The sequence below is a fragment of the Xiphias gladius genome, chromosome 7 (assembly GCF_016859285.1).
Source record: "Xiphias gladius isolate SHS-SW01 ecotype Sanya breed wild chromosome 7, ASM1685928v1, whole genome shotgun sequence".
NCBI lineage: Eukaryota > Metazoa > Chordata > Actinopteri > Istiophoriformes > Xiphiidae > Xiphias > Xiphias gladius.
In genome coordinates, this window is record NC_053406.1 from 22,116,407 (window position 1) to 22,130,818 (window position 14,412).

Here is a 14,412-nt window from a genome sequence, read left to right on the forward strand (position 1 = left end):
AGGCTTTGTTGTGTTGTGCGCACTGTTGTGTGGAAGTGGAATTTGTGTTGTGTCTTTTGGCCCATGTCCTGTGTACTGCTGGTATGCCTCTCACCTCTAATTGCCCTGTACTCCTCTGACAGGCCCTGGAAAGCGAGTTTGTGTCATGTCAGCTGCATCAGTGGATTGACCTTATTTTCGGCTACAAGCAGCGAGGCCCAGAGGCGGTGCGTGCCCTCAACGTCTTTCACTACCTGACTTACGAGGGCTCCGTCAACCTGGACAGTATCACTGACCCATCGCTCAGAGAGGTAAGGCACACACCCACGCACGCACGTATACACATCACCATGGTGACTGAGCCCCTCCCCCCCTTTCCTATTCACAATAGGCACAACATCCTGTCTCTATTTGTCCTGGCATGTGCTGGAGCTCCGGGAGCATTCATATCGTGCATCTGTCAATCAATTATTGTGACATGCAGATGTAACCCATGAGAGAATTGGGCAGAGCTGCTGACTCATCCGATGTGCTTTGAGCTTAGAGTCAGTTTGTGACGACCTGAGATATTAATTTCCTTTCTTTTCCTCATAGATAACAGTAATCTTTTAATGTCTGTCACCATTATTCGCAGATGCACTTAACATCAGGATTCCACGCTCTTCTCTTTTTGGTGTTGATTATACTGTATGTGCCGTCCCTTAATCAGATCAATGAATCTGACTGAGCTCTTGGATCAATCACCAGAGGTCAGTCAGTCAATAGATGACAGAGTGAATCCTCTTGTTCTTAACTAATTAATTGAATATCTATTAGCTCGACCGTATTACTCGTGAATGGCTTAATTGCGTAGGGGGGAAAGGGGACCAGAGACTGCAGCAGCTGGCATGCATTGTGGTACTTCCAAGTGTGAGCTCGTCTCTCCCTGTGATATCCACCATCTGCTGTCTGCAAAACAAGTCATTTATATACTGTCACTTCCAGGGGCGCCTTTATTTATCAAGTGACCACTATGCAAATCACCTGCAGAAGATTTGGCTGATCTAATTGCCAAACCATATTGTGAAAGGGTTGGTTTTCGTCATATTGAGAACAATTTTAGATGATGACTTCTTTTATTTTGCATCAGGTTGAGGGGTTTTTAGTTGTCTTCCACCCTGCCTAGTTTTACCCTGAGAGATGACAGTACTGTTAGTTAGTTGCACATTAGGAAGCCCGCTACTCAGGCTCCCTAATTGTGCCCGGTTGATGCACTCACTATTGTGACATGTGAATGTATTTGTGCAGGAGAAAGATATTGGCTCAGTTAATTGCAACTGATGTAATGTTGATATGATGAGATCCAATTAAGACAATCATTCGTACACTTCATGTTTCTCATTCTACATGGATTCTTTTTCTCGCCGTTATAAAAAGTATAACCTTGTATATTTAAACCCCATATACTAAAACCTAGCAGTATCCTGAAAATGCATTATGAACAAGTCTGTTAAAATGTAACTCTTTTATATACCTGCATATACAAATTGTAAAGCAGATTAATGGAAATTCCATAAGAGATCATTTTAATTTTTCAACAGTCCCTTGCAAACCTGAAACAGATACAGAGTGTAGGAAAAAAATGAATTCATGTCCCGAGTACAGTATTTCTCCAGGTTGAGCTGATTACAATGCTTCTACTGTACTTTGTTGCTCTGCTGTGAAATGATTTGATTGAAATGATTTCCTGCATAGTCTAGCAGTCAACATTACCCATTAACAGGTAGCATTATGATAATTTGGTAGCTGATTTCCTGCAGGAAAGTATTGTGCCATTAGTCCCACCGCTGCTCCGATCCCACACAGGCCCAGCCTGTGAGCTGCCTGGCTGAGTCAGTGAGGTGGAGCATGTAAAAAAACGCCCAATGACTGCCTGCTAAAACCTGTGACAACTGACTCCGGGGTATTGATTCATTCTGGGCCTGACAGGTGAAACTGCAGATCTGGCATTAGTCACAACAATTAAGGCATTTGCAATGTCAAGAAATTAGAGGTCATGAGAGATCATTTCCGTCCGTGTGTCAGATGGAAATGATGACACCCTCTGACATGCTGCGGGGCCTCTGGTGGAGGGCGTGGTGACAGCTCTACTGGGCACACTGCCGGAACAGCAGTCCTTCGCCTTCACAAAAGTGCTTCTCCTGACAGCCCTCTCTTATGGAAAAACATGACAGCAGCCCCTTGATTCAGACCCTGCTGTGCCACTCAGAAGTAAACAGACAAATTATTCATCAGTGGGACTCTATTCCTCCTCAGCTGCCACTGCCCCTCCCCTCCCCCCTCCGAATGAACAGAGACAACAAAGTGTGCTGTGGCTAGCCAATGAAGAGCTTTGAAGCGGCTGACGCACTTTAAATTGATATTATCATAGTGATGGTACACAAGTGTTTAAATGCTTGACCTTAATGATAAGTAACTCCCTTCATATGTATCACATATCATATAGGATTCAGCGTGCATTGTCTGTGATGATAGCTACATTAGAGACTATCACTTACTGGTGGACATATTGTTTGAGACATTTCTGCTCCTACATACAGTAGTGCCTGTGTCGACGCCTGAGCTGTCAGTCAAAAAACACCCTCAGGGCGATTCTTTGGATTTAAGGATTAAAATAAGCCAGATTAGTTGATCTTAAACAAATTTCCATAGGCATGCAAAGAATGGGCAGTGTCGTCACGTGAGAAAATACCACAATTTCATAAATGTTTTGTTTATATGTATTTGAATGTGCCTGCATGGTTTCTGTGCTGTTTTGAACTGTTTTCATAATCTGTTTACACGACGTAAAAGCCAGAAGCACTTGATGAAAGCAATTTGCTGTCTGTAATCTACGGCATCTGTCAAAAGGTGAAAGGTGGAGCAGCTTCATATTTGTAGTTGCCAGCACTGATCTCAGGTGTCGTGACTCAGCATGATCCCACGTTGCTTAGCGGGTCAATGCGAGGCCTTGTCTGCATTCTGTCTGACAGAGCTGTTTTGTTGCCGCATTGCATGAGTGCACTGGAGGATGCCGCCGAGGGGATCGTCCTCCGCGGGGTCTCTGTCACCAGTTTGGGAAGCCGGCAGCAGATAGAGAGAGAGCTGCATCCACTCACCTCTGAAGCCTTTTTTCTCACGCCAAAATCGGATGCAAACAAAGTCAGTCAGACGGACGGACAGGCCGACACGGTGTGTTATGATGGATGTTTGGTGCTCACCCAAGCAAGGTGGATGATGCTTGGAGGGGGAGATCATCCAGATGGCTTTGGCAATAAGTGTCACTTATCAGCCAAAAAGCAGAGCCTGAAGTGACTTAAACTAATGAACTGCCTGTTAAGTGTTCTCCATCTCAGACTGTGATAGAGATAAGTTTCTGACATACCTCAGAGAGGATTAGTGTCAAAGCACCTGAGAGATATTGACATGTTTTGATCATCTAGTGGAAGAACATGTTCTTGAGTTAACCTTCGACAAGTCAGACCCCCCTTCCCCCCCAGCGCACACAAAAACACACAAACACATACAGACAAATCCTCCCCCTTACACTGGAAATAATTATTGGGCGTTAACGTTGTCTAAGACTACCAAAACAGGACATGCAGCGGTGCAGTTTCCCTGGTAATAGAATCATCACAAGAAATATGGTGATGTTTTCCACATGGCCCTCTCAGCCTTTATGATCTTTGTATCAAATTTCTTTATTTGAGCAGACATTGTAACCCTCACCCCGAACCTAACCTTAAATAGCCATAATGTCAGTTGCTTATTACTTGACGGACTGCATTGTAAAGAAATACTGACTAACACTTAATGGTTGCCAAATGTGCTCAGCAACTCACATGAAACTTTCACTGCTGTGTGACAGCACTCAACCGTCGGGACGGCACCTTTTTTGGTGCTGTGGAAGATAGGAAGAGACCGGGGGGTAGTGGGGGCGACTGTGTGGCTTGCAGGTGGCCTGTCCTAATTCAGTATCACCTCCAAACTTCCCGTGCCACATCTCCCACTGTGGCATGTGCTACCCAATGGGTCATTTTGATAGTGAGTGGTGTGTACAGGCGGAGGAAAATGAGGGCCAGTCACCCAGGCAGTCAGAAGGGCGGGCGAAAGGCTGAGCGATGTAGGTTCCATTGTGCACAGTGGCATTGACGGACGTCTACAAGCTCCCCTCTGATGGTGGAAGTGGCTCCAGTCACATCAATCACTCCCACTGTGGAGTGCCCCACTTTCAGTCAAGCTCAGCAGCGCTTACTGCTTGTTTTTTCCTTCTCTCACTGGAAGCAGAGATCTATTTTTCTGTTTAAATGGAAGTTATTTTCTAATAATAGTGTTGTGTTGGGTTTTTTTTTTTTACCCTCTACTCAGGATGTGATTTGTGCTGTTTTCAGTTTTTTCCTTCTCAGTCACAAGCATCCAGACTCATGATTAATAAACCATAAATCCCCCTTCATCAAGGTACCCTTACCCAAATCACCACAGACTTGCTTGTTTGATTTTGTGCCTCTGTTTCATACATATGGGTGTGCATACACATGCTTTTGGCCTTTGTTTCAGGCACAATAACATCTAAAAGCGGGCTGGCCTGCTGCAGTCCTAGCTGGATGTCACTCCAGGTTAACGTTTGTGCAGTGGGGGCCCCTGCGCCTGGAAATGGGAATGGTTAACTGAAGCATGTTAATAGGAAAAGGCTTGTCTCTTCCATACTAACACTTGGATGACTCTGCAGGCTGAGGGGGGAAGGGGGAGCACCAGGGCGGATTGGGAGTGCACCCCTTTCCCTTTACCTCCCCCCTTCCTCAGAGGCATGGCTGAGTTAGGATTTGCTTGCATTGTCAAGTAACGCATTGACCCATCACTTTGATGCATATTGATTGTGACAGCCGCTCTCTCTCTCTCTCTCTCTCTCTCTCTCTCTCTCCTTCTCCCTGCTCTCTCTCCCGCAGGCCACAGAGGCGCAGATCCAGAGCTTTGGACAGACGCCATCTCAGTTGCTTATTGAGCCACATCCTCCACGCAGTTCCGCCATGCACCTGGTAAGAGCAATGAGCATACTGGGAAAATTCCCTACCCCTCTGGTAGCGGTGTGTGCGAAGCAGGAGGTGTGGACCTGTGTAAGCCTGGATGGTGTGTGTTAGCGCGCCTGTGTTTGTAGGTAGGCACCAGATTGAGATGATGCCCCTTATTTCTCACTTCTATTTCCTTCAGTCCACTCTTTTCTAACCAAATATTTCAGAAGTCTTACCTTATGCAGGTCACACACACAATATAACAACACATTCTCAGAGCCAGTTGTCTGCACTGTTTCAAAGCTGCTACTGCCTACCAGCAGGGTGGTGCAAAGGGAAGAGTGCTCTCTACTGGCCCAGTAGCGCCCCTCTTTCTGCTGTAAGCTGCTCTTCCCTGTCTAATCCATGTAATAGCCAGCCTAGCCCTCATTATCCCCACATGGGTCTCTCTGTTTCTGTCTGTCTACAAGAAACTTTGTAAGGCAGATCCCTCTGAGACCTTTTAGTTAAATTTTCTACTTTTGCAACAGATGTGAACGTTTTCATCCACTTCTGTCCACTTGTGTCAAAAGCCTCCAGTATTAAGGATGAGATGAGGGCTAAAACTAGTTCAGAACTCTGAGTATTGTCAGTATTACTATCTCCTTCAGCTTTTACTCCCACTGCACATGTGATTTAAAGCCAGGGTTGTAAAGGTTGAGTTGAAATTTACAGTGGGGGAAAAAAAGCAAAAGCAGAGAATAATGCAATCTTTTTTTACTGCTTTTTTGTGGACCGAACTGAATCTTTCTGATACAAATGTATCATGTATGCACCATCTCATATGTACAGCCTATTCCATTCCAGTTTTCCATGTCTTACCCATGTTTGACCAGTCCCTTGTCTGACCGTACTATCCGGAGGGTGCAGTGCATGAAGCTCTCCTCTGTGTCTGAACCTAGTTTTTCCTCCAACCTCCACACTAATTGCCTCTTCCCATTCTTTTTCTCCCATCTTTTCATCTTCTCCATCCTCTGCCCTCCTGCTCTTCTTTCCTTGTACTCCTGCTCCTCTCCCACCATCACACCCCTCCATCCCTCTCCACACTCCGTCTTTTCTCTCTTCTACTCAATAGTGTTTCCTTCCACAGAGTCCTCTCATGTTCAAGGACCAGATGCAGCAGGATGTCATCATGGTGTTGAAGTTTCCATCCAATTCGCCGGTGACCCATGTGGCCGCCAACACCCTGCCCCATCTTATCATACCTGCTGTGGTCACCGTCACCTGCAGCCGCCTATTTGCCGTCAACCGATGGCACAACACAGTCGGTGAGTGGAGCTCAACTTACATGGCAGGTTATATGATCAAACATACACATATGCCCTTGTTAAAGAAAAAAAAGTGTGCCACGCCACATGTGATACCTTCCACAGCAGTGGCCCTGTAAAATCACTTCATCACCATCACACAGACCTGCTCACATCTCTTAATAGAGCTGTAGCCAGCCAGCTACGTGAGAGACTAGCACCTCCCAGGTAAGCTGACCATGAGTGTTTCCACATGTTCCTTTTTCAGACATGTGTGAACAACATTACCCAAAGAGCCCCTCCCTGAGAATCGGCCTCACCTCAGGGTCAGAGGGCCAAAGCAATGGTTACTAGGAAATTAGGCCGCAACTGCACCACATTCTCCTCACACGTCCCCATCTGTCACTGTAGAAACACACTGTGCTCGGGACCAAAGAGTCCGCACTGTGTGGCTGCTCTGGCTGCTCCCACACTAATGAACACAGCTGCAGCACCCTTGCCATCCTGTCGGAGAGGAGGGAAATGTGGTGCGGCTTTTCAGAATAATGAAGATAATAAGGCCTCCATATTTTCAGGCATGTTGCTGTTTCAAAACTGGCTCCAGATACTCACTCGCATGGATGAAATGTCTCCATTCAGTTTGACACTGGGGGGAAAAAAAAGTCCTGTAAAACAGATGGAAATCCTTCTGAAGGACCTCCAAGACTTCCATCCTGGAAGAGATTATGAATTAACTTGGCTCTGAAAAGGGAACAGGTGGCACTATAGTATTTTGCTGACATTTTTACTAGTCCTCACAACTTCAAAGGGCTGTTTGAGGGTTAAGACTTGGTTTTAGGGTTCAGGTTAAAATTAGGTTTAGGTCAAGGTTAGGATAAGGGTCGGGGTTAAGCTTTCAGTTTTGATGGTTGAGGTTAGGGTAAAGGAAATGAATCATGTCCAGGACTGTCCACAGAAAGATAGAAGTACAAGTTTGTGTGTGTGTGTGTGTGTGTGTGTGTGTTTGTAAAAATGCACATGTGCAGTGGCTAGAAAAGGCTCAATGATTCATTTTCCTTGTGTATCTCTTTCTGATTCCAGGTCTCCGAGGAGCACCAGGCTACTCTCTGGAGCCGGCCCATCAACTACCCATAGAGATGGATTCTCTGGTTGGTGAGTGAGCTTCATTGTTTTGAATGGAAAATGCAGCATCATGCAAACAAACAGACAAAAAATTTCACCACTGACTTTTATATCCGTTTTAGCTGGAAGGGGGTCTTCATTAATAACTTAAAAATTGCTCAGGTATTGAGATGTGTTCTGTTTTTCCCTTTTTTTTTTCCCAACAGCCAACAGTACTGGAAGCAACAAGCGTCAGATCACAGACCTAGTGGACCAGAGCATCCAGATCACCACACACTGTTTTGTGGTGACAGCTGACAACCGCTACATCCTGGTGTGTGGCTTCTGGGACAAGAGCTTTCGTGTGTACTCCTCAGAGACAGGTAGGTTACAGTGTAAACTCTATTTCCTATAGAGGTGTGCACTGATGTGTGGAGGACTGAGCGCTATGATCGGAACAATACAGTATTGTCGCTGCTCTCTCCTGACAAGCCTCGTTGAAAAAAGGATGATTATACAATAATACGGTGGAACTTAATGATAGGCAAAAAATACTTTTGCTAATTTCTTTTCCATTGATTATAATTCAGTGGGAGCAAGATGATAATGTCTACAACAAACCTGTTTAAATGTATAAATGATTGTCACTGGGGCTTGACGAGCGCCATTTAACCCACTGGTCCCAAACTTGGGGTTCAGGACTGCCCCGGGATGAATCTGAGGGGTCACAAGCGGATTGAAAGGATAAAGGGGGAAAAAAAGTGTTTATTTGTCCTTTAGCCTTACTTTTCTCTTGTGAAATACTGGATCATTTGAACTCTTCAGGCCTTTTAAATTTATTCAAATGCACAAACTGAGAGAGAAAAATCACTCTTGTGGGTGTAACTGGAGAACTCTCTCCACACTAAGACCATAACCTTTTGATGAGGGGTTTGCCAACACTGAAATCATGTACGTACCTGTATCATCTTTAGGCAAGCTGACCCAGATAGTTTTTGGCCACTGGGATGTTGTGACATGTCTGGCCAGGTCAGAGTCGTACATTGGAGGAGACTGCTACATCGTCTCTGGGTCCAGGGATGCGACCCTGCTGCTTTGGTACTGGAGTGGGCGGCACCATATTATCGGCGACAACCCCAATAACAGTGAGTAAGCATATGCGTGTGCCATGCACACGCAAACACACACACACACACACACAGTGTACACGGGAGCTTGCCCTCTAGACAAATTCATCCGACTCCTTTTCTGGTAATTTACCTATGAAATGTACCCCTTTGTTGTGAAGTAGAAGCCTAAAAAATTTGCGTGAATCTATTGTTAGTATTTTTTGTAAAGTTATACAGGAAGCAAGTGTTTTTGATCAACCCTGGGAAAAAGACATTCTATCCCAGAAATCAAATAATGCAGAGAGACAGAGAGAGGATAATATATCTGCACTATGGCTGTGATATATTATGATGATGTGTAATTCATCGCGTTGAGCTGTGCTGCTTTCAAGTAGAGGACTCCAGATGTCTTGGCATTCAAAATGGTAAACCCCAGTGTCCGATTTCTGCAGCTCAGTTCACTCAGTTGCTCATTGTCACTTTTTCTCTGTGTTCAAACAATCCATCAGGATAGGCGAAGCGGTACAGTGCTTTACAAGCCACGGGTGCCGTACATGGCGTGGAACGTAAAAACGGAAGATGAGGAAGAGAGTGCATTTTTGTTTTTTTTATTTCTGGATGACAATACAGTGTGAGCGTGTGCTAGAAGATCTTGTGTCTCCCAATGTCCCAGATTCCAGGAGCTCCAGATTAGTTGCAAGGGTTTTCTAATTAACTTCACTGAGGCTCCGACAGTTAATTAAGAATTTCGGCTTGGTTGCCTCCAATTAGCAAGGGGCAGTAGCACTTGTGTTACTGCAGCAGCAAAACAGTATTCCCCTGATAGTCACGCTCTTAGTGCTTACAATGCATCTTCAACGGACAAAAGTGAGGGAGGCAACATACCTCATTTCTAGAAACAAAAGACAGGATGTGTTTTGACTCAATCAAATCACTTCCAATCCCATCAGTATCGCGACATCTCATCAGTATATCATGATGGCGGGAAATAATCAAATTTGGTTAAAGAATGCAGAGCAGTTGAGATGTGGGAACCTGGAGTTTGTTTGTGAAGGGACGGGGACAGCGCAGTGGAAAATGACTCAGAATCAGCTGAAAGCTTTACATACTGTAAGCTTGACACAGTTCTATTCAAATCTCTGAAGCTGGCCAATATCCCCCCTGTTCAAATATAGATGGCAGGCATTTGCGAGGACCCTCAGGGATAAACCACCACCACCTTTTCATATCTTCCCACTTGAAGCCCTCAAATTAATTTCGTAAAGGACACAGAGCACCAAAGTCCTCTTTATTCTCTCGCTCACTGGCTTATTAATTGAACAATCTCTTCCTGGAGTCTCATTCTGGTGAGTCCATGGCTATTATATTTTCTATAATGCTGGTTGAAGGTTGTGTGAATACATAGCAGCAGCCTGCCGGATCACTGCTCCCTCATCCCGCAGATGTGGCGTGCCCAAGAAATTGATTTCGCCCGCACCTCAAAAGGCTGCACGTGTCTTAAATGTATAATAATTAAAATAACTTCCAGCTCAATCATGGCCCTGCCTCTCACACTCGGCCCATCACACCAGTGCAAAGGGATATTTGCACGGGGTAATTGTGGTGGCTGAATCTGGCTTGTCCCAAGGGCTCAGAGGGGGTGGGGGGGTATGTGGTACAGGGTGATTGAATCTTTTGTCGGGTAGGTGAGCTGCACTAGGTCCCCTTTTCTCCCAGGAGGCTTTTTCTGACACTTGTCCTATTCAGCCCCTCTCAGCAGCGGGTGCTGGGACTGACAGCACTGCGCGGATCCCGGTCTCTAAAGGGACCGTGCTGCATCGATCACAGTGCAGCCCGCCGACTGGACCGCTGCAGCTGCAGAGGCGATGTGCCGAACTGGAGGAGGAGAGGATGGGGGCGAGGGGATAGGGAATAAGAGAGGAGCAGAGAAGTCTCGCACATGTCTGAATCATCTATCAGGACGTTACGGTCATCTAGGTGGATAGAGAAACTTTGACTGAATTGGCTGAACTTTGAGTCACGTGGACACCAACAGCCAAATAATGTACAGTATATTCAGTTTTCATTCAGATTAACAGGAGTTTGCCATCACTATTGGGCTGAAAGGTAAGATAATAACACTAACGACCCACACGATTAGCCGTATAATTGTTTTTTTATTTATTTGTTTATTTTTTAATTTTTAAAAATATATTTAATTGCAACATTTGTATGAGATCCAATTTTGCATGAAATGCAGATCATTTCCAGTGATTACATTAATTTAACAATCAATTCAATGGGTTCAACTCTTTGTTCACTCATATAGTATGTCATTGTCAAAATTGTTGAGTGAATGATGAAAAGAAAAGTAACTACCCAGCAGTATTTAGGAAGAGGATGATTTCGGTTGAGCATTGGTGACGAGAGCATTTCAGAAAGCCTGCTGCTTTCAAACTTGAGGCACTGTTCTGGCAGTAGTCGAGGTCGGCTCCAGGTGTCCTGAAACTCCCCTCACTAACCTCTCCCCCGGCCATCATCAATCATGTGACGCACGGGATGAAATCGAGTTGCCCGGCTGCCATCACTGGGCATCCCTGCATTTACATGACAATTCAAAGGGACCTCCCCGGTAGCAGACGTGTGTCCCAATCACCCTGCTTGTGTTCATATGATTTTGTTGCGTAATGAAGGTTTGGGGGTTTTGAAGACAATTGTAAAGAAATCCTCCATCAGAAAAGCAGCATATTGACTGGGCAATTAAGAATTACCGGTCAGTGTGCTATTCAGGTATTCAGATTGTTTCGGTGATGTTTTCGGAGGCAGACTGTATATTTAATCAGTCAAACCAAGTCATTTGTCTTAGGGTATTTTGTGTCCGCCATGTTTCAGGTGACTACCCAGCCCCACGAGCAGTTCTGACGGGTCATGACCAAGAAGTCGTGTGCGTGTCGGTCTGTGCAGAGCTGGGCCTGGTCATCAGCGGAGCCAAAGGTCAGTGTGCTTCCGTGTTTGATGATGAAGACATGGAGGGCCGAGAGGAAAGAGGAAGTCAGGGACACTCATGCTTTGAGCTGGCATATTGGTTTACTTACAGTACTGTAGCTTACCAGTCTGTTGCCAACCCACATAGACAAACAGGTATCCATCACAACGAAGAGTTTAGACCTGCATGTGTTCCCAGCTAAACAACGTGCAAATGCCTCACAGTAAACGGTGGCACCAGTCTGAGCATGTTCCTCTGATTTTATAGACAGAATAATAGATTTTTTTTTTTTCAAACCGACAAGTTTGTGCACACTTGTGTATCTGTTTCGGTTCGGTAGAGGGTCCATGTCTGGTCCACACCATCACAGGGGACCTGCTGCGGGCTCTGGAGGGGCCAGTCCACTATCAGTGCCCACGGCTCATCTCAGTGTCCAGCGAGGGCCACTGCATCATCTACTACGAGAGGGGCCGCTTCTGTAACTTCAGCATTAATGGCAAACTGCTGGCACAGATGGAGGTCAATGATTCCACCAGGGTAAGCTGACTTTTTGTCACCAGTATACTCCATGAAAGATGTGGATGTATCCTTGTTCATCTGCAGTCTTCAAAGATTGAAATAGCTGCCCCCTAAGTACATAAGCCTTGATTCAGATACTGACTCATTCTTCAAAAACATTGCATATCCTAGCGATTGCTTGCTGTTTTCGATTTGGATGAGATCACGGTAATGTGTTGAAGGATTTTTATTGATGGTTGCCTGAATAGGCAAGTAAAAAGAAAACTACAGACCATCTTGCGATCACACCAGCCACGACGCTCGTCAACATGTTTATGTCCCCACCCAAGAGTACTCGGTACTACATTGCATTACATTACATTACATGAGTACTCAGTTCTCATGGTTCGGACCAGGGCCATCTTTGAACTCCGCCTTCGTTTTCATCTCAACTACACACCTTTAAAGTTTCGTGAGTGCATGTTGCACGGCTCTAATGCCATCGCGGTGACAAAATCTGTCCACAGACAGACATATAAACACCTTCCAAAGTACTCAAAACCGCCTCTGTGGTAGTTCCCGCTGGGTGTCTCCAGGAACACTCTTGTACTTCTTCTTGAGGACACTCCTTGATATACTGCATTCCCTAGCCCCTTACCCTAACCTCAACCATCACAACTAAAAGTCTAACCTGAACCCTAAAACCAAGTCTTAGCCCCCAAACAGCTCTTTGGAGGATGCGAAGACTTGTCAAAGAAGACTTCCTCACTCCCAAGGTCTAAAACTAGAACTGGTCCTCACAAAGACAGGAGTACAAGTACAAGTACACACAAACACACACACACACACACACACGGTGAAAACAATACCAGCCACGCTGTTGCGGCTGGTTACAAGCAAAAGTTGCATAGCGTTGCCAAAAAGGCCGGCGAGGGATTCAGTGCGATCTGACTGACAGCGTGTGTTTGTGGATCAAGTACTTTACATGGCCTGGATCATGGTGTACAGTCCAAAACATCCTCTACAGGAGAAAGTAACGTTGCCCAGTTTGAGATATAAACATTACATAGTTGTTTAAATCCCATTAATAATACAATAATCCATTTTTAATTTGTACAAAACTTTAATTGCACCGTTTCGTCGCTTCAGCATGTTATTCTCATACTGGACCTCCACTGTCGCAAATGTCGGTCATCAACTTGTGCACATAACCCCTTTCTCGCCCAATGACGTCTTTTACATGCTGCAGCAGGAAAACTTTCCCTAGAACGGACAATAAAAGTTAGTTGGAGGTGGCGTGTCTAATCTCTGTCCCTGCTGTAGGCAATCCTCCTAAGCAGTGACGGCCACAACCTGGTGACAGGCGGGGACAATGGCGTGGTGGAGGTGTGGCAGGCTTGTGACTTCAAACAGCTCTACATCTACCCAGGCTGCGACGCTGGCATCCGAGCCATGGATCTATCACATGATCAAAGGTCAGAGCAGGTCGTTGTGCGACAGTAATGGTATGGTAAGCTGAGAGAGAGAGAGAGAGCGAGAGATTGTCTCCCACTCATCATAGACAGTTAGAGTTACTGTTTTAACAAGGTCCCCCAATGAGGTGAATCCAGGTAATAGACATTATCGCTTACTGAATAAGGAGGTAAAGATTAAGAGAAGCAAACCAAAGATTTTTTTTTTTTTTTTTTGGAAAGCTCTGAAGTAAAAGGAACCGAAAGTCAAATCCAAATGTTTTGTACATTTTAGTCTATGATAAGAACACGACAGTGTTGGCTCTACTCGGCTCTACAGAATCATGTGGGCTTGCGTGTTTACATATTTGTGTTGATTGCATGCATGGGCTCATGTGAATCCACGTGTTTGGGTGCATGCACATCTAAATGTTTCCAGGCCCTAAGTACTGTATTGTATGGTTAGGGTTGAAGTAAAAAGCCTTGTGTGCGTCTCATGGTTGTCAGTGTATATTTTTGTTAGCCGAATATCCACCATCCTTTCCTTTAAATAGACCCTGCAGTTGCCATAGAGACAAAAATCACACTGGTATCCTCTGCAAATGCACTCATTTTGGATAAACAGACAAGAGCGAGCGCCCGTGCATGTTGCACATGCCTATCGGCAGGTCGGCGGCATGTTTTTCCTCAAAGTTTGCATTCTGGAAGATTCATCGGGAGTTATATAATGGCTGCTTGGATGGCGGCGTGGAGGCGACAGTGGTTCGCTCTGGGGCTATAAGTCTGACATCATCATGTGACCCTGGCAGTCAAGAGAGGTTAGAGGGTCTGAACATTCAAGCTGCACTTCACAGCCACCATCAAAATCCCCCTCTAGGACAAAACAGCAGCATAGTTCTCTACAAATAAAAGTAAACTAAACTCTGCACCATGACTAAGTGCACAGCCTGTTAGGGTAAGCAGAGGATGTTCAGGTAGAGGATGAAATTTGCTAAG

General features: G+C 45.3%; 1 protein-coding gene across 5 annotated transcripts in view; it reads left to right on the forward strand.

Moving 5' to 3' along the window:
• Positions 1 to 14,412, forward strand: part of nbeab (neurobeachin b) — a 196,115-nt gene that overhangs the window by 179,252 nt on the left and 2,451 nt on the right. For all 5 annotated transcript variants that reach the window (XM_040130608.1, XM_040130604.1, XM_040130605.1 and 2 more), the window contains 9 exons: positions 123 to 290; positions 4,944 to 5,033; positions 6,121 to 6,313; positions 7,373 to 7,444; positions 7,621 to 7,776; positions 8,368 to 8,538; positions 11,374 to 11,475; positions 11,808 to 12,004; positions 13,289 to 13,440. In XM_040130608.1, the coding sequence (XP_039986542.1) occupies positions 123 to 290; positions 4,944 to 5,033; positions 6,121 to 6,313; positions 7,373 to 7,444; positions 7,621 to 7,776; positions 8,368 to 8,538; positions 11,374 to 11,475; positions 11,808 to 12,004; positions 13,289 to 13,440 (1,301 nt within the window). The remainder of the gene's footprint in view (positions 1 to 122; positions 291 to 4,943; positions 5,034 to 6,120; positions 6,314 to 7,372; positions 7,445 to 7,620; positions 7,777 to 8,367; positions 8,539 to 11,373; positions 11,476 to 11,807; positions 12,005 to 13,288; positions 13,441 to 14,412) is intronic.